Raw genomic sequence first — 21,117 nt, 5'->3', positions numbered from 1 at the left:
ATATATGTATGTAATTTCTTAGTGATGCAGCTTTTTGCTACATAAGTCAACTTACGTTGATGGAAGAAGCCATAATCATGTTGCTCTATGACCAAGTTGCCCCCAGACCTAAAATTACGGTCAAGCATCTTCCCACAGCAGGCTTTTCTTTTCTTTTGCTACTTCTTCACTTTATATGAGGTAACAGACAACATCACTGCATTGACTTGCATAGAACTAAAGAAGCTAGGATTTCTCAGCACTCAACCAGCACTAAGGACTCCACTGCCTTCTGCTCTGCTCTTCCAGCTCCCACAGAGCACTGTTCAGAAATGAGGAGCAGCTAGCTCTTCAGACCGCATTCCACTGATAACCAATCAGTGCTATTAACAGCTATAATCTGCTTTTGGGATATACTGAGATTGCAGTCCCCACAATTAGACAACTATGCGCAGAGTGTAACATTCTACTGGACAAAAAGTCATTTCCCCGTTTCATTTTTGCTACAGCTGTTCTGCACATGGAATCTGTTGCTGCCTGCAGGTCACTATATCTGGATTGGGGCAGTCAGTAACCATATGGTCCAATTATGTTTTGCTTCACAAGTCTTTTCATTTTTTTCATCTGTAAAGAATCAAACGGCTTTTATATAAGAAGTTCTCAGCATGCGACAGGATAGCAGTTTTCCCATGATGATTGTTTGCAGGATGTAGCAGTACAGAATAGGGAAGTATTCCTCAATACCAATGAAGCTCTTTCTTCCAGATTTTCACTGATATTCTGAACACAATTCCAGGTGCTGGTATTCACACATGTTTGGATCGGGTATACTCCTGCCCATAATCTTTGTTTTCTCCAAGAATATTCCCACCAGCAGGTCAAGTTCAGATAACGAGAGTTATGTACAGAACCATTCTTAAAACTCCTCCATTGGAGACCAGCCAAGAACCATGTTGCTTCCAGGAAGCAGAATTTGTTTTGTAGCTACAGCTAACAACAAACTAGAAAGTGATACTGAATGTTTTTAGAGTATTGTATGATGGCTGCATCTCTTTATAAAATAATTGTCCTAGATATGTTAGTCTGTTGTGGACATATAGATCAAGATACAAGGTCTCTGGCAGGAGTGAGATGGAGGCCTGATTAGACTCTGACACTATCAACATGCCAAAAAGAAATATCCTCTGTGCTTCTGTCCTGAGCAGCATGCAGATGGCAGAAAGAAAATAAGGTTCTGTGTTCTATTACTACCACAATTCATTACACATTTTTAAAAGAAACAATGTTTATTGCTGGATCACTCCAGACTTTGGGGGGTGGGGGTATGGGATATCGGCTGCCGTGGGCTGCATTTCAACCCATGGTGGTAGCCAGTAGCATGGAGCTGGAGCGGACTTACTGGGCTGCATTAAATCTTGGCGGGTGGGTAGGTGGGAAACATACCCTGGCCATCCATACAGGGCTGTTCTAGGTTACCTTGGCAGGTGGGTGCATGGACAAGAGACCAACCCTTGCCTCAAGCTACTGGCCATCCATACAGGGCTGTTCTAGGTTGCCTTGGCAGGTGGGTGCATGGACAAGAGACCAACCCTTGCCTCAAGCTACTGGCCATCCATCCAGGGCTGTTCTAGGTTACCTTGGCAGGTGGGTGCATGGACAAGAGACCAACCCTTGCCTCAAGCTACTGGCCATCCATCCAGGGCTGTTCTAGGTTGCCTTGGCAGGCGGGTGCATGGACAAGAGACCAACCCTTGCCTCAAGCTACTGGCCATCCATCCAGGGCTGTTCTAGGTTGCCTTGGCAGGTGGGTGCATGGACAAGAGACCAACCCTTGCCTCAAGCTACTGGCCATCCATACAGGGCTGTTCTAGGTTGCCTTGGCAGGCGGGTGCATGGACAAGAGACCAACCCTTGCCTCAAGCTACTGGCCATCCATCCAGGGCTGTTCTAGGTTACCTTGGCAGGTGGGTGCATGGACAAGAGACCAACCCTTGCCTCAAGCTACTGGCCATCCATACAGGGCTGTTCTAGGTTGCCTTGGCAGGTGGGTGCATGGACAAGAGACCAACCCTTGCCTCAAGCTACTGGCCATCCATCCAGGGCTGTTCTAGGTTACCTTGGCAGGTGGGTGCATGGACAAGAGACCAACCCTTGCCTCAAGCTACTGGCCATCCATCCAGGGCTGTTCTAGGTTACCTTGGCAGGTGGGTGCATGGACAAGAGACCAACCCTTGCCTCAAGCTACTGGCCATCCATCCAGGGCTGTTCTATGGCTGCCAACTCTTACAACCTCCCTCAGGGATTGGCTGTGGGTACAGAGACAGTTTTTAGCCATCTTGTAGTTGGAGTTTTGTGTTTTATGAGGTAGGGGTTTTTCCTGGGTTTTATGTCTGATGTAACTTGTCTCGGGTCATTTGAAAAAGGCGGGCTAAAAATCAAATAATAAATAAATAAATACATAACAGAGTCCTGACCTGGGTGTAAACTGCACAGAGCTTTTATTCCAACCCCAGATCGATTCAGTCCCTGCTCTCTACACAGAATTCGATTTCAGTTTGGATTTTGGGCGATTTTAATTTTCCTTTTGCAGCAAGAAGGATTGATCCGGAGTGACCCTACCTTTATTGTGCCATATCGGAGACTGCTGAAAATCCTGAATAAAGAAAGCTCCGTGGTAGAGAACCTCTGATAGGCTACACCTGATCATGTGACACGCTAGCCTTAAAGGAGAAGCCCCTAACATCTCTCAACTTCTGTGGGTCCTGGATTTTCCCTCCCTCCTTTGCCTTTCTCGATCCTCTCCCCCTCCCCTCCAAGAAAAGAAAGAGGCTCCCTGCTTGGCTCCTCTCCCCCCCCCTTCAAGAAAAGAAAGAAAGAGGCTTCAAGAAAAGAAAGAAAGAGACTACTCCCACCCCCCACCTTCTGAGCCTCCCTAACCACGTGCAGAAGACTTTCCTGTTTCAATGGGGAGGGGGGAGGAGAGGAAGACCCGAGTTCAAAGTGATCTGAATTCAACAGGATTGACAATGGAATAAAGAAAGTAAGTGCAGACTCTGCCCTGGATAGCCCAGGCTAGCCTGATCTCATCAGATCTTGGAAGCTAAGTAGGGCTGCCTCTGGTCCATATTTGGGTGGGAAACCACCAAGGAATACCAGGGTCACTATGCAGAGTCAGGCAATGACAAGCCACCTTTGAAGTCTCTTGCCCTGAAAGCCCTGTGGGGTCCCTGTGACCTGAGAGCACAAAAGAAGTGTAACAGAACAGAGCACCATTACTGATGGAAACTTGTTCAGGTGTCAAGTGATCAATGGATGCTAATATAACTTATCACACTAAGCACAGTCCCTCCTATTTACTAATTTACATTTATGAATCCAATTATGACATGGATAAAGTCAAAAGAAGTCCGACCGACCCAACATCATCTGCTGGTCCCCTCTCGGACACCCCCTCCATGACCTGAAGCAGCCTGACCTGCCTGGGGGTTTGTCCAAGTTATCGTTCTATTTGAAGCCACTGTTAGATTGTTGGTATGTTATTTAGGACGGTGTTATTTGTTTACTCCTGCAATGTTTTATGTGAACCGCCCTGAGCCATATGGGAGAGTGGTATAAAAATCTAATAAATAAAAATAAATAAATAAACATCAGCAATATGTATATGAAACACACACAGAACACCTGATAGGCAAAGTTTTTGTCAATGACTTGCTTCTTTCAACATCTACCCTACGCTTCACCCTCTGCTTCATCTCAGCTCAGTTTCTTTTCTCACTCCAGGCCTGATGAACCCCTTGTTTCTCAAATCACAGGCTCTCTTTTTCTCTTCTCCCAGATAACAGATCCCTTTATTCTCCTGGCATACTGTTCCTCCCACTTCCCTCCCATCACTATTTTGCTCTCATTTCCAACCACTCATCAGATACAGCACCCTCTACTCCTAGACTGTTTCTCCGCATGTTCTTTACTAAACCAGGTCCATCTTTCTCATTCTTCCCTTTTTCACCACAGTATCCTGGCTAATTCTTTCCTCTTCTCCAGCTGTCCTGTCAAAGCTGCAGCCATTGTTTACATTTTGGAAAGGATTTTTTTTTAATGTTTGTGTGAACTCTCCAAGGTATTGGAGACCAATCAAATGAAGTGCTGGCCTTGAGCCAGGAATTTGGCTTCTTACAGCATAACCCTCTGGAGAGCTAATCCAGCCTAAACCCACTAAATGCAACAGATTTAAGACTAGAATACTTTGGCATGGGATTGCACCGTAAACAGCAGTCATCACTGTCCTAATTGAGAGCACTCTGCCTTAATCCCTGGCCAGTGCTCGCCCGGACCCCCCCCCCCGCCGCAGATGGATGCTGAAGATTTCAACCCACGCATTTCAGCACAACAAGCCAGGAGTCCATGTCCGAAGGACAGACATGTGGGGGTGAGGGCGCGCAGAGGCTGCCAGTGTTAACCCCTCACACCTATTTCCAGTCTTAAGGCTCAACGCGGCACCGTGTGGTCATTCCAAAGAGTACTTCTGACCATGTGCAAAGTGCCTTTAAGGCAACCGCTGAGCCGCGCTGCTGGTGGCGAGGAAGCGAGCATCGCTCCCCAGGGCAGCTCCAGAAGCAGTAACTCACCCTTCCCGCAGGCGCCCCGCTGGATGGCGATGATGGCCGGCTGGCGCTGGCTCTCCGCGCGGCGGCTGGCAGCCCGCAGCTGGCACACATTGCCGTAGCTCTTGCCGTCGTTGCCGCACACCGGCTCGTCGCTGGCGCACACGCAGCGGCCGTCTTTGGCCCGCCTGCGCACGGTGGCCGAGGCCGCCACGCCGGCCGACACCACGCACAGCAGCCCCTCGGCGCACGGCGGCTCTCCGGACAGGGAGCCCCCGCAGAGCTCGCCCTCCTGCGCGGCGCACACCGGGCAGCAGCCGCACGAGTCCAGCGCCTCCCCGCCTCCCCGGCACTCCGCCGGCAGGTCCGGGCAGCGAGAGCGGTCGCAGCGCTCGGGGCAAGCCCGCTCCTCATAGCGCCGCCCGGACAGCTGAGCCGAGCCGGCCGGCAGACGCAGCAGGCAGCAGCAGCAGCAGCTCAGCGCCACAGACCACAGGAGCCCCCGCATTCTCCCCTCGGCGGGCGGGAAACGGCCGGCGAGCCAGACACGCGCGACAGGCGCTTGCAGAGCGAGCGAGCGAGCGAGCGGGGAAGGCGAGGCGAGGCGAGGGCGGAGACACCGGAGGCCGCTCGTCTGCGGGGAGAAGAGCCGCCTGCCGCGGGGAGAGAAGCCGCCGTGCGCACGAGGAGCGACCTGGCTGCTAGCTGCGCTGAGTGGCAGCGGCCTTATACAATCAGCAACGCCGGAATGCCGCGGCGGACGACACAACCGCAAGCCAATTTGGGCTTCTGGAAACGGGAGGCGTTTCCAACGGAAAGCCCGGAGAGCTTTAATCACCGCTTAGCCCTGTCAACTTCCAGCGCCCGCCTTGCGCCCAGTGACGAGGTCGGAGAACAGAATGAAGGCGCTCCGTCGGGGATTTCCCTCCGCCAGCCGAACTCCCTGCCCGCCGAAAACCGCCGCTGTCCATGGCCCCCCTTTCCGGCTAAGGCGACTTCCTAAGCCGACTGCGGGGAGTTTTTACCAGAACTGAGTTTTTCAGGAGATGAATCTCCATGCCCGGTACTCCACTCTTAAGTGGATTGGGACATTTCAGTATCTTCTCCCTCACTTTTGTGTCAATCGGAAGCAGGTCACTTTGTATCATTTCCACACACTTTGTATAATTTTTCCTTTCCAGCCTCCTTGACTCTACTCCCAGTAATGCAGCAAATAGGCCACTTGGACTCAAAGGCAGATTACACAGAGTGATCTGACACAATAAACAATATAATAGGATTAATGTTGTAGAGCAAACTAGAAGCCTAAATACAGAACTGAAGCAAAGCCTAAGTATTAACATGACATATTAAATGATGCAAAATTCCACACTGGTATCCTAGTTTCAGCAAGCTATGCATGATAGCATAGATCCTAATATACTGTAGTACACAATCCCTAATCATTTTTCTAAACTACTTTGCAAATCATTGAGTAGAGTGAAATTCTATTGCCTTTGTAGATAAACCCTCTTGAATAATTCAATTTTGCAGTTTATGGAAAACCAGGGGAATAAGAGTGGGAGCTTTCGAGATTTCCTCAGATAGGCTATTCATAAGGGGTGGGGTGGGGGAGCACAATGGAAAAGGCTTGTACACATCTTGTTGTTGTTAGGTGTGAAGTTGTGTCTGACCCATCACGACCTCATGGACAATGATCCTCCAGGCCTTCCTGTCCTCTACCATTCCCCGGAGTCCATTTAAATTCACACCCACTGCTTCAGTGACTCCATCCAGCCACCTCATTCTATCGTCCCCTTATGGATCCAGGAGCACGGATCCAGGTGGCCAGAACAGGTGACAAAGAGCCAGTGTGGTGTACTGGTTAAGAACGATGACTTCTAATCTGGTGTGCCAGGTTTGATTCCCTACTCCTCCACATGCAACCACAGCTGGGTGACCTTAGGCTAGTCACAGTACTGTCAGAGCTGTTCTCACAGAGCAGTTCTTCAGACCTCTCTCAGCATTACTTACCTCACAGGGTGACTATAGTGGGGAAAGAAAGGAAAGCACATTGTAAACCACACAGACTCCGATGGGCAGCGAAAAGCAGGGTACAAAAACGAACTCTTCTTCTTGAAGGTAAGGGTTGGAAGAAAGCCCTTTCTTGCAACTGCCTTGCATTGCTTCTTCAGTAATAATGTTGAGCCCAGTATAATCCCTCCTTACCTGTCAGCATGGTCAGCTGAAGTCTACCAAAGTGGGAAGCACCATGTCCTTCATCTTCCCAAGTAGCAGTACCTCTGTGTTTTGGGGGGTTTAGTTTCAATTTGTTCAATCTTAGCCAATTTACCATAGCTGCCAGGCGGTTACTCAAGATGTCTACCACATCTCCAGGGGATTTGGATATGGATATATAGAACTGGGTATCATCCACATATCGATGACATCCAACCCCAACCTATCCATGATTTGTCCTGAGTTTTACATAGATTGAAAAACACTGAGGACAGGGTTATTCCCTGTGGAATCCCAAATGCTAGGTCCCACACTGGTGACAACTTGTCTCCCCCAGCAACCCTTTGAGTTCCATCTGTGATGAATGATTTAAGCCAGTTCAGTGTACATCCCAACACCTACTTCTGCCTCCAAGTGCCTCAACGAAACTTGCTCTATGATATGGAAGGCTGCAGGTAAGTCCAAGAAGAGCAGCAATGGCATAGCCTTTGTCTATCATCAGACAAAGGTAATCAACTAAAGGTAGCAGAGCCATCTCTGTCCTATAGCCCAGCCTGAAGCCAGACTAAAAACAGTCTAAAAGCAGATGAGTTACCCAAGATCTGGAGTTGGTCTGCTACTGCTCTCTCAGTCACTTTGCCAAGAAAGGACATGTTAGAGAACAGATGATAATGGGCCACACAATTTTTCTGTAAGGATGTTTTAAGTAGCAAATGGATAACTGTCTTTGAGTAGCCAAGGGAAGGTGCTCCAAGTTAGTAATTGATTTGTAATCGATACTAAGAGTTTCCTGATGTGGTCCCTGCATTATTTTAGCAGCCAGAATGGGCAAGGATCCATAGTGCAAGTGGTGACCTTCATCAACATCCATCATAGAAATCAGGATAAAAACATCCATGAATTGACCAGATGGAGTTTACAACTGACATCCGGGTTACAGCATGCTCGTCATATCTCAGAGGCTTCTGAAAGCATATTTTTTTCACATGGGCATACTCTCAACCATTCATTATCAGATCACAGCTCACATCTGAGCCAGTAGCTTACCCTGTAAAAACGACCATAACATAAAAAATAGGAGACATGGACCCTCACAGATGCTCATGATTTTGAGACACCTCAAACCACTTTTTCTGATACCAGGATATATCCCTATACACAGACTGAACACAGTGCATAAATCTGGCATAAACACAGTGCGTAAATCTGGCAGGTACATATCCTGTTATTTCTATTTTGTTTATGCAAGCAGACCACAACAATCTACTATCTTAATTACAACTCACATTCAGGGACACCAATTAATTTGCAAAAAATAATGACACAACACTATGGATCTTTCCTATAGAACCTGACACATCCCCATATATAGCCTGAGGAGGAACCATGGATTGAACACATCAGCTGTGGCAGAAACATCTAAATGGTATCTATGCATGCTTTTGGAGTTTTACCATTTTCAAAGGCAGTCATCCAAAAATTCATTATATAAATACAAACTCAGTTAGTGTGCCCACAGACTACACCATAAAAAGTTGCAGCCAGTACATGTGGTGGTATAAAAATCTGGATCTAAAGGATACAAAAAACCCACCCTTCATTAAAACACAACTTATATGTTTGCTCACAGAATGAACTGGGAACACCATACATCTTTACACCAGCAGCGTCCCACAAGATAGGGAACAGGAAGTCATGTTTGTTAATGTGGAGCAACCAACATTTACTCCTTAATTACAGCTCATCACTTTACCCTATTACTCTGCATCACTGAAATCATGAATTTAGCTCATGATACAGTGCCCTGGATCTGTAACGGATGGTGATGATTTTTTCCATGTTGTAAAGGTCCACTAATCCTTAATTGAATCATACTGCAAGTGATGGTGGAATAAGAGTGTGTAGTTGTGCTGCTGTGGAATATGGCAGTGGAGAAAAACAATGTGTATCTAAAACGCAGATACAGCCTTCCTCTTCTATAGTCAAAATTCATAGTCTGGTCACAATTAAGCTGGTGCCTAGTCACTGCAAAGTGGATTTAGGACAGTCCTGCACCACCAGAAGCAACAATGGATCTAGTACATATATTTGTATCCCCATAATTATTTATTTAGAAAATCTGTACACCAGCCTTTTTCAACTTTTATACCACTGAGAAACACATTCTTCAGGCTTTGGGAAATCCCACAAGCGGTACAATTGTGCAGAATGTGGTTGGGAAGCACAGCTGTGTGCACGCCCACCTGGGGTCCCTCCCCTTCCGGGCCCATCATTGGCCATTTCTAGAGGAGGTGGGAAACAGGTCAACATGACCATATATGGTCATATCACTCAATTTTTTTAACAAATTAAAATATATTATAATTAATTAACTCCCATCCATTTATGAAACCCCTCCAGGGCTGTCAAGAAACTCCAGGGTTTTACAAAACCCTAGTTGAGAAAGCCTGCTCTGTGCTGAGGCCCCTCCAGAGAACCTGCTGGAGCTGGCTTTCAAATAAACAGCCTAGGAAGGATTCAGACAGCTTGGTTCCTCCAGGAAATCTTGGGAGCTGGCCACCCATTGCCCACCCAGGTACCTTGCTACATTTAAAAATGGCCATGGTTCAAGTCTACTGAGTCCAGCATAAGCTTCTTTAATGGTGGAGACATAACCACAATCTGTTTCAAGGCTGAGGCAGTAAGTGCCCAATCAGCCAACCCCTTCCTGACAGATTTAAGTAGCCAGGAAGGGCAAAGGTCATATATGGATGTGGCAGTCCTGCAACAAAGGTTCTTGGCCACATCCTCAGACTGAATAAACTGAGAAGTACCCTAGCAATTGAATAATGAAGCCTGGTGCCATCTGATTCTGTGGTGTAAATGCTAGTGTCCCGCAGGCAAATAGCATCCCTAGATACTGACAAAGTCGCTTACATTCCTAAAAACACTACATTATCTGCTCAGCAAAATAGTCACAGCATGCCACTTGGCTTCTGCGTGCAGGATTCTATTAGAACCGCTCTGCTGACCCAATGCAGATACAATCATGGTGGGAAAGTATTCTTCTCTGTTATCAGTACCATGAAGTAAAGTTTAAAATTAATCCATGGCTTGTCAGGTTCATTCTGAGTAACCTTTTCATCACACAGCCTCTCAGCAAACCAAAAGACTTCCTGGGTTGTAATATCTGAGAGGGGAGGGGGCACCTAGGAGCAATCATGTCAACCACCCAGATCATTTCCTTATGTCAGAGGTTAACTGGGGCATCAACACGAATGCCAAGCAAACAGCAGAATCCCCAGAAGCCATCAGAAAACCACTTGGGTCCACCTGGCTTTGCAGTCAAATCATTTTAATATACCCCCATCCACTGCAGTCTTGCTGTTTCCATAAGTCTAAACTCAAGCAGGAAATGATCTGTTCATCACAATGGAACCACCAATTCCTTCACCTTCATCCTGCCCAGAACAAAATACCAGATCATGAGTGTGACCTGCTTTAATTATGTTTGACATTCAGAAAAAAATTGTGCCAACCTAAGATCATATTTGAGATGCTGTTTGGCTGAGCAGTTAGCATATCCTGTCCTCAACAACAATTTTCCGGCATGGCAAATCTTGCATTTTCTTTCTGCATGCAATCCCTGTGTCTGGAGATACCTTCCTGTGTGTAGCTCTCAAAATATCTGCAGCTCTCAACCAAACTGGAGGAAGTCAACTACCCTGCTTTGTAGGCAGGAAAACATAGTGACATTTAGCTCTACTAGCAGGTACAATCTCATTTATCTTGTCATGCATTTTTATTTAAATATTTTTATTCATCTTTTCTCATAGAACCAGGGGATCTAAGCAATTTATAAATGAAGTACTCATAAAAACTTAAGAGAAGCCATACTGGATCAGGCCAATGGCCCATCCAGTCCAACACTCTGTGCCACGGAGTAGTCAAAACCCAGATGCCATCAAGAGGTTTACCTGTGAGGCCAAGAACTCCAAAGCCTTCCCACTGTTGTCCTCCAATCACCAAAGGCATCGCTGTCACAGGCATATCTTTCCATCTATGCCCTGTGGCTAATAGCCACAGATGGACCTCTGCTGCATGTTTATCTAAGTGGATGGTAAACAAAAGCCTGCAAGCCACCAGACCCCCATTTAATAATAAAGCTGGTGCTGAGTCATACAGACATCCTGGGTAGATGCTGCTTTGATCAGATCAGCCTGTTGTAAGGGGCAAGCTTGTTTGAGATATCATTTTCATCTGTTCAAACTCTGGTGAAATCAGTATCTCTAACAACTGGAGGAATGGAACAAATAAAAATGTGGCCCTCATCAAGGACACCTTCCAGAATATACCGGCTCTTGAATATATCCTTTTTTGGGAGAATGGAAGCTGTCAGCAGACTGTAACCATTAGCATTTGGGAACTATGAACATTTTTTATAAACTTTACTTCACACAGCAAAAACCTCAGGACTGGCTTATTACTAGGCTGTGTACCTTAATAATGAAAGGGCCAAAATAAACCTAGTAGGCATCCACAGAGATTAGTGCATTTTAACAGAACACCCTCTGTACTTGCACTTGACAGTTCCAAATGTGTCTTCTTCAACAACTTCTTCCACATATTTATATGTGATTCAGGGATCTGTTTAAAAGACTGATGTTACCAAGGGATTATAATGGAGAAAGCGGAATATCATGGCAGCTGTTTATTTTTTTTTACTTCAGTTGCTTTAGTATTCTGCAATTCAGACAGAGAAAGGAGACAATATACAAACAATTTTATCCATTGTTAATGTCTTTTGAAGTGCACTAAATATAGTAGTCTGATAAAACTTCTATGTTTAGTTAATGCATTTATTAACAATTTAAGTAACATATTTACAGAAAACAGCACGTGTTCTGAAATAATTTAACAATTTTCAATGATTTTATAAAAATACTGATAAATAAACAGACCCTGACAATTTAATCACAAATATTTTCCTGTACTACTAAGCCATCAAACTTTGATTTTAAAGGAATTTTGTAAGAGTGCTGCTTTGCTTCCGATTCATTGTGTAAAACTGGCAATACCAGAACAAAATAAAATGACCATGCAATGTGAAAAACTGTACCAGTACTAGAAAATTTAAAACTATTCCAATTCTGCTTCTTTCAGTACACACTGTTGAAAAATAAGGTTCCAGATACCTATTGGCTAATTTCAATGTGTTAAAATGTATGCTATTAAACCAGTCTTAAAACATTCAAAATATTTATTTTCACACATAACTGAGAAGTCAAATAAATGCAAATTACAAATACTGCTTCTTAAACCTTTAGCTTATGGTTAGGAAATGAAAAGCTGCACTACAACAGATCAATTTGAAACAAGACATTTTGGCATTGCTATTCCTCATCCCTTAGACTTCATGCATACGAATGCTCTCTCCTTTCAGTTTTTAGCCTCAGAAATTCAACATACTCGTCACCCTTCTGCATAATTGTTTCTTTAAGAACTGCAAATCTAAGGTTTTATTTTACTAATATATTAGATTTATTACAACTGTGTGTCTATCAATAAATGTAAGCAATATTCTGAACTTGCACAACTGCACATGTACCATGAAAACAGGATTTGAAGGATCAAATTCTAGGGTACAGATCTTTAGCTTTCACTGTAAGAATGTTTATTAACATATCTAAGTGTAGAAATGCAATGATGCCACCTCACCAAAAGGTAAAAACAGAGAGGAGGCAATGAGATCAGAAAATGGCCTAATGCAAGGACTATACTGAAATGCAGGGAGATGGAAAAGCAATTGTAAACTCACCTGCTTGCATGGCCACCAATCAATTCAGAAACCCAATGCATTGTGCATGGAGAACTTATTGCCTGTTTTTAATAGGTGCATACCAAGAGCTTAAAAACATACGTGTAAATCTGGCTTTAACATAAGTTTTGAAACTAATTCCCCCCTCCCCCCTCAATATTTAGCTGCTAGAAGTGACCATGTGGCTTGGTGGACTAGGGCAGTGGCAGAAGTTTCAAAACTTACACAGCACATTATTTCAGTAGCCTTGGGGGACCTGACCTATTGTGAATTACTCTCCCCCTTTTGTTTTCTGTTTTATATGTATGTATGGCACTCAGAATCTAGATAATTGCTGGTCATTGGAGCATGAAAAGGAAGCTCTGAAATGACATGGATTACAAGGGAAGTTTATTTCACTAGGCCCTGAGCCATTGCATTTTTCCGATGAGGTTTTATTGTTGAAGCAACTAAAAGACAGTAGAAAAGTAAACCCTGTGTTACACGATGAACTGAAGTGCCAACACTCCTGCCTCATCTCACCAGGGTATGTGGCTGCCAGTTTGCCAATGGGGGGGGGGATCCACCCCATCCCTAGCCACTGGTGGGAGAAAAATAATCTAAAAATATTGCCTTCAAGTTCTCCCTGCAGTGACATCAGTTCACTCTGGGAATAACCAGAAATTCTACCATTTTACTATAACTTCCAGTGATTTCTCGAGGGGCGTGACATCACTTCCATGATTTCTCCCCAAAGTGACAACACATTGTTAACTCTTCATGTCTGCCTCAGATTCCTGCTGGTTGCCACTCAGCCCTACCAGGGCAGCAGCATAGTCAGCAAGCCATGGGCTAACAGAAACACGATTTTGTTCACTGGTCTACAAAGGCTGCTTATCCCTGCCACTCAGATACACATCAGTTTTCCTCAATTTCAGTGAACTGGGCATACATTTTGTCCTGAGCATCTGTGCATTCTTTGTTTTGTATGTTTTGTCAAGCATTACACATGTTACACACAAGAAAATGTGAATCACATTAAGCAGCAGCATGTAAAACTTTGGGACTCTGTTCTGATTAAAGCATATATTTTCACAACTTAACCACAAAATAGTGCATGCTCATTCCCCTCAAATACCTGACACTGGCTTCTTCAGCCTTTTTTCATTTTTATCACTGAATCCCCTAAAACAACTATCCAGTTAAAAATTATAGTGCACAACTAGTAGCTACTAGTCCATTGGCAGCCCTAGAATAACAAAGTTGCGCTGGACTACACTGTTCAAAATGATGTCACCTCAAGGTTCAAAACCATAAAAGCAAGATCCAACATCCATTCGTCCCCAAGAACATAATAAAAGAAGAACCCACAGGCACTTTTAATAAATTTAGTGCACCAAATGTTACAGGCCACAATTGCATGATTGAACAATTCAGTACCAGATAATAGGATAAAACAATTTTGTTTTTCAGTGTTTCATTGATCCATCTATTAAATGGGAACTGTTCACAACATACTCAGGGGGGAAAATGGATCGATCTCATAAGAAGGAAACAAAAAGAACCTTAGACAATAGTTTAAACATTTAAGTTCTATAAAGCCTAATATAAAATATTTTAATTAAACCTTTAAAAGATTTAGTAGTCCAGTTTCCCTTCTCCCTACTTAAAAAAAATCCATAACACACCCTTATTTATTCATGTTCCATTAATATCCAAATGTGCAAAAGTTACAATTCACCTTTAGGAGTGCATCAAAAATAGGCTTAATATTAAAAATAGCTGTATTACTCCAATATTTTCACAGCACCAAATACCTGGAATTCTAAGGGAGCTGAATTCTCTGGAAAAAGGGCAGTGATTCACAGAACAGTTACAAAGGAGGAATTCCAACCAAGTCAACAGATTTATATTAATGTAAATTATCTGTAGCTCTGCCCTGCTTCACACACAACATTTTTCATAGACTAAGATTTGTGTAAGTTAACACATGTGCATGCGATTTCTGAAATGGAGCAAAAGTGGTTTTCCTGCCATACAAATTGCATAGTGGCTACTTGGTCTGTGCAACTTACAGAGGGAAAACATACCTCATTTCAGACACTGTCGTGTTTTTAAATGAATGCCATCTCTGCATAGGAAAAAAATCCATAGTTAGAGAAGCACTGCTGGGTTCAGCAAAGTACAACATTAATCCTATGATGACATATATCCAAAGGCCTAAAACGGCTTCACCAATGTTTAGAATCTAAAAAATCAACTCCCTGTCATCAGCCTGACTTACAGTGTAATTAAGTCACACCTGTTGACATTTCTTTTATTAGGGCACTAAGATAATAATCTTAGCTTTACCAAATTGAAGATGACGAGCAGCTGGTACCTTGCTGATTGGCAACAGTAATATTTTTCTTACAGACTTTGGCCCCTCCCTCTTAGAAAGTGAATTATTATCAGGCAGCAGAAAAAGCGAACAACCCGCTCTGATAATCAATACAAGGCAGTATATGACTACTTAAACTTACACAAATTTGAACGTATGCAAACATACAGTTCTACATAAACAACGTTCCAATCTTTGTTCTTTCATCCCATTGTCATCTTTGGCTAGAAGTCTGAGCAAGGAAATTCAAGGACCAAAACAAATGGATCATTCTCCGAACTCTTCCTATTATTACACATAACTGACTGGAAGGCTTGCATCATCTAGATCCACTGGGCCAGGATCCTGTTCCTGAGTGCCATTTTTATTTTGAGGTTCCCATAGGCCCTGTACAGTCACTTTGGAAGCTGGGTCTCTTGAAGGGACAGCCTGGATCTTGAAGCTCCCTGGCTTGGCCTTGGTAGAAGATTCGTGAAATCTTCGCTTCTCCAAGACAGGGGGCTTGGCGTTAAGGGTTGAGACCAAAGTGGGGTTGTGAGTGGCTGTGGAATGTGAGCAGGCAGCTGCTGTTTTTGCAGGCCAGCTGGATTCTGAAGAACTGTTGGAATGCTCCTGTAAAAAGGAGGAGTGCACGTCAGACACAGAGAACCAGTTGCATGCTAATAACTACATTTTGGACTTATCTCTGATAACACAAAAAATTGGGGGGGGGGGTGGACAAAGCAAAGCATCTTCTGTAGAAAGGAGATATTTTTCCAAGGCAGAGCAGAGTTAAGACTGTGAGCAAGCAAAAAACAGCTTAGCCAAGTCTCCATAGTCTAGCATGGAAACTCTTGATGTTTATCAACATAAACCAGCTCTTTTAATAGCAATAATTTTACCAATACAATGCAATTGCAGTTAAAATATTTATCTAAGACACACTTTTTGAGAATTTGAAAATGACAGAAAAATGTTTCCCACTCTTAAAATAGTCCCAAATAATTCCAAAAATGCATGCAAAAGTATATTCATATTCAAAAAAGAAGCATAGTAGAATCACTGCTTATCTGAAGAAAACTGAGCTTCTGTATTTTACATTTATGTTGTCTATGTTCCAATTTATAATTTTCCTTCTGTGCTACCGAACTACAGAATACCATGAAATGCTAATTTGAAAAATACACAGAGATCATAACATTTTTCAAGGCATACTGAATTTAATTTTTTGTTTTCTCGCCTTTGGTTCATACATGCTCAGGCATGTCATTATCAGTCACTCCAGAATAAATACAAGTTTCTTCTACAAAAAAAATGTTTTGCCTACTAAACTATGTATCGTGTACAATATTATTCAGTAGCTTCCTTTGTGGCATACCTTAAGAGATTCGCTAAAGAACTAACAGCAGCATTTCTGTAGTAAATCAATTTAAGTAAGTGTGGTACACATATTATCTGCTTGGATACTCACAGCATCAGTTCTGTTATAAGACAATAGCTAAAAGAGAAGCCTAGCTATTCATGAGTATAAAGGGGCCTTCTCTAGTGCACACAGACAATGGAGGATTGGGTAGAAAGATAAACAGAAGACAACTAATGGCTGTAGCCGAGCCTGTATCATGACAATCTACACTACAACTGCACCATGTTGTGGCACAGAAAGTTTTCTAACAAAAGTGTCTGTGTCTGTGTGTGTGTGTGTGGGGTGGAATCACATGATTCCACGCTATTTCCCAGCTTGCTAGTTCAGAAATGTTGCCTTATTATTTCCGGTACAAAGGCAGGCAGAACTTCCAGAATACCACCTCAACAATACAAACAAGAAGCATCCACTTAGTATCCCTTCGAGGTACCATTGTTTGTACAGGAATCAGTACTAGGGACTGGCTCAGATGATCACTGCAAAGTTATGATATCAAAAACATATTGAGAAAGTAACATAATTTTTGGTTGTGTGAAAGTAAGCAAGAACATACCATTATACTGGTACTTAGTGCCTAATTTGGGGACAGTGAATGTTTGATGCTAAACTATATTGTGATCTGCCCTGAGTCTGTTGAGATAGGGTGGAATAAGAGCTCAAATAATAATAATAATAATAATAATAATAATAATAATAATAATAATAATAGTAATAATTAATAAATGTGAATAAATTTAAGTTTTTACTATATAGCTATTCAGCTGGAAAGCAGCTTTGCCATGAATGTGATGTAAAATAGTCTGCTCGACAGAAAGGTTTCTACAAACAATCAGGTAAATTTAGATTAATACAATAAACTGCGAATGTTCTGAAAATGAACTAATCACACTTTCATCTTGAAGTCATCAGAAAACAAATAACTAATACAAAATGCTCATATGAATGCGTTGAAAGCCCAAATACTGGATCTACAATTAAGCTTCTTTTCTAAATTGAATACTACATACAAGTATCTTGATTCTGAAACTACTGCTGGGATGTCAATTTCAACATTGGAATCCACACCTAAGTGTTAAAACTGTACTTTTTGCTTTGCCTTACCATCAGACTTGATACAGCTACTACTATTTTGATTAACATATGAATTGCAATATAAAATAGTGCCTATATTTTAACTAATGATCCCATGCAGATCTACTGTAAAAGCCATGCAAATCAATCCAGGAGGTTTTTTTTACTGCGTGCATTTTTGCGAGCACACATCTATTAGCTTTGGAGTGGCTTTTACTTAGCGTTCTTTCAAAAAAAAAAAGATGGAAATATGAACTCTCATGCAAATGAAGTCACGTTTAGTATGTATACACTTTTAATGACTTGTGCTTATGTACTCAGTAAAGCGAGTACACTGAAATGTCGATGGAGATTTCAGCAGTGTGTGAATTATATGCCATTCCTAATAGTGGATTTAGAAGATTATGCAGAAAAGGTAAACTTAATTTGCCAATGTGAATGGTTTTAGAAGTTAGTAATTCAATCCTGATTATAATCATTTCAAGAAACCATGGGGATGACCCCATCATATTAGTGTTTTTGAATTTCAGCCCTCTGTTAGGAAGGCAAGTTTTTACATGAGAGCCCACATACATGCTGCATTCACCAGTTCTTGATGTATACCTCTGTATACAAGGATTCGACAGCCTTCTAGCCTGCCGCATCTGGAACACAGTGCAAAGCTAAGATTAGAGTAACCTAAACTTGAGGAGAGGAGGGAGAGAAAGAGAAATGAAGAGAGAAATAGAAATGTCTGGCAGTCACTGATTTAATGACCCACCATAAAGATTATACATATACACAGAAGAAAATCCTTTCTGGGCACTAAGACCACATTGATACCCAAACAATCTCTCTACTGTGTGATGGAAAAGAGATTGGCGTACTACTGTCTACCAAGAGCAGGTAGAAGAAATTTTAAAACATTATCAGTGAGCATTTAATAGAAAGAAGTTAACTCCAAATATGCCAAGCTGAAATAAAAGCCATGTATCATAACATCTGAATTACAAAATATAGCAAGAATAATAAGGACTGTCTCTCCTTATATGTCCTAATGTGCAATTACCATCCTGAAGCTGTCACCTTGTGTTTGTTTCCCTGTGTAAGAAAACCCAGTTGAGACAACCAGACCTCATTCTTCCTTTTTCAACAGTGGCTTCCTGTGCTGGAACAGACTTTCTGAGTTGGGCACTATCCTTCAACATTTTTAGGAGCATTTCTGTAATATGGGTGGCTTTAATTTAGAATAATTTTGGGCCATGAGGGAAAAGGCCCAAGCTTGGGTCTAAACATTTTAACACATTTTTAAAATAAAAAATACCAGAACTTGGGAGTTGCAAACTTGTTTTTTTGCTGAAAAATGGACACCTCTGTATACAAAGTTAATGGATCTATTACTGTAGTAAAGACTCAATTTGGTAATATTAGAATTGTGATCCAAGCAGGTCATAGACAATGAAACTGTGAATTAGGATACTTCCTCTGAACATTCCAGTAAAAGATTCATATACCAAGTGCTTTGAATCAATACACTGAGTGCCTACAAGGTTTGATGAATGTTGATAAGTCATTTGGTAAATTTCACTACAGCTTTCAGAACCAGACAGAACTGATCTAGGAAATAATCTTCAAAGCCACCAGTTGCACCATCTGAATATTAAAATAATACATTGCAACACAGATAGCACATACATAAAAAGTTAAGGTTAGCACTTAAGAATGCAATATTTTATGCAACCTGAGATGCATGCAAAGGCATAATGTTTCTCCACATTTGAAAACAGGACAGAAAAGCAAATAAATGAAACAGATCTAGTGTATAAGACACTAGACACTGCGACTCAAAATAATATATAATTTCTTTAAAAACATACAGAAGCTGCTGATCTTCCAGGTCCCCGCTGTGCTACGATTGCACCAGAAATTGCTTTAATCCAACTGTGCATGTCCTCTGGACTATCCGCCTGAATAAAGAGAGAGAAAAAAAACCTCTTATTTGAATTTCAAGATAGAAAAGTTAAAAAAAAGTTAATGAAGCCGGTTATTTGCAAGTAACCTGCTCCCAAGAACTGAAATGAATATGGCTATTAGAATGGTTGTCAAACTTCAGCAGAAAGCACCACAATAAAAAAGTGTTTTTAATGGGAAACTATGGCTGCCCATTAGTAAATTAAATGTAACAAAAACATCAGATTTGCTACTATTTTCTGTAAGAAATCTTCTTTACAAAGCGGCCTGTAATCCTGAAGTAAAGACCTGACATTTACTGCAAAATATGGTTTCTATCAGCTTTCTACTGTATGTCAATAATGCAACAAAATGAAAATGCATGACAATATATGTTAAAATAATAAACAAAGCAATTCAACAGTAAAATAGTCCTACTCAGCAGCAAGAAAATAAAGTCAACAGAATAAGTGTACAATGATACAACATAAAGCACAACACAGATCACTACTCAGACAATTCAAGGGTGGAATTTTATTATGGCTTTTGTGGCTTGTAGTGTATTAAGATGGGCTACTAAAAGGTAGAAATAGCTCAATTAAAACCCTGGTTAACAAAAAGGTTTTAGTCTGGCACCTAAAAACGTAAAATAATAGGTACCAATGAAACTGGCAGGTAAAGGATATTACACAAATTAGGTGCTCCCCCCCCCATCTCTCTTGTTACCACTTCTTCACTTCTGAGGGTACAGAACCATAAAAGCAGGGCTTCAGATGAAGAACTTAACTGCCAAACAGAATAAAAGGAGGAGCAAATTCTTCAAGAACCTCAGTTCCAAGTTGCTTAAACCCTTAAAGCAGTGGTTCTCAACAGCCCTCACACTGCGACCCCAACTGTGGCAGCGGCAGCACACAGACATGTGTGGGCGGCGTGCGCTGGCGTGCAACAATCCAGAGGCAGCCAGTGCCATGGCTCTGCCGCTACCACCACAGTGGCCACCAACATGGCAACTCCATGGGAAAGGGCCATGTTTTGTGCTCACAAAAATGCCAGGTGACCCCAAATGGGGTCGGGACCCCAAGGTTGAGAACCACTGCCTTAAGTATTCGCACTTCAAATAGTATCTGGAACCAGACAGGCAGGCACTACAGATCTTTCAATGTAGAAATGATTCACTCTCTCTAACCAACCCTGACGGTATCACAGCTGGCTGCATATTGTACTTACTGGAGCTTCTAGAAAATCCTCAGAGGCAGCTCCATGTCAGAGTAACCTAGCTGGGATGCGATCGGAAGCATGGATCAGACACAGAATCATGCTTTTCTAGGAATGGCTACTTGATATATCAACACAAGCCAACAGAAGGTGCTACATGTCACAGCAGAATATCTAGCCGTCAGCCACAGACCAGGAGATCCAAACTATAAAACTGCTTTTCCACAATAAGTCCCTTCAACAACAGGATGATTTCCTGATAAGTTTTATTAATGTTACATTTTTTGAATGATAATGACCTTGTCTTCAAAAGCATTTCACTCATTCCAAAAGAGAAAAAAATATTTCATGAGAATTCTTTTCCAGTGCTTCCCAAGTAACTAAATTTTTCCCTTGGGGAAAAATTCTAAATATATCCAGAACATATGCTTTTCCCACAGAAGTTTTCTAATTTCTTTTCTGGGCCTAATTGCATCTTCCAATTTAACCAATTCTACCCTCAAAGGACTGTTGGAATATGCAAGAGATATATAGTGTGCACAATTCA

At 42.3% G+C, this 21,117-nt stretch overlaps 2 protein-coding genes across 6 annotated transcripts in view; both read right to left on the bottom strand.

Moving 5' to 3' along the window:
- Positions 1-5,442, bottom strand: part of HTRA1 (HtrA serine peptidase 1) — a 47,970-nt gene extending 42,528 nt beyond the window's left edge. The window contains exon 1 of the mRNA XM_077349999.1: positions 4,605-5,442. Coding sequence (XP_077206114.1) covers positions 4,605-5,088 — 484 coding nt within the window. The 5' untranslated portion in view covers positions 5,089-5,442. The remainder of the gene's footprint in view (positions 1-4,604) is intronic.
- Positions 5,443-11,472: 6,030 nt separating this feature from the next.
- Positions 11,473-21,117, bottom strand: part of PLEKHA1 (pleckstrin homology domain containing A1) — a 46,748-nt gene continuing 37,103 nt past the window's right edge. For 3 of the 5 annotated variants that reach the window (XM_077349988.1, XM_077349990.1, XM_077349989.1), the window contains exons 11-12: positions 19,283-19,372; positions 11,473-15,565 (exon numbers count right to left, since the gene is read on the bottom strand). In XM_077349988.1, coding sequence (XP_077206103.1) covers positions 15,245-15,565; positions 19,283-19,372 — 411 coding nt within the window. In that variant the 3' untranslated portion in view covers positions 11,473-15,244. Of the gene's footprint in view, positions 15,566-17,999; positions 18,071-19,282; positions 19,373-21,117 lie in introns of all 5 variants that reach the window. The other 2 variants (XM_077349991.1, XM_077349992.1) reach the window with 2 other exon arrangements.

Source organism: Paroedura picta, chromosome 8, assembly GCF_049243985.1.
Source record: "Paroedura picta isolate Pp20150507F chromosome 8, Ppicta_v3.0, whole genome shotgun sequence".
NCBI lineage: Eukaryota > Metazoa > Chordata > Lepidosauria > Squamata > Gekkonidae > Paroedura > Paroedura picta.
The sequence above is the reverse complement of the archived record's forward strand: the minus strand, read 5'-3'. Positions and strand labels throughout refer to the sequence as shown.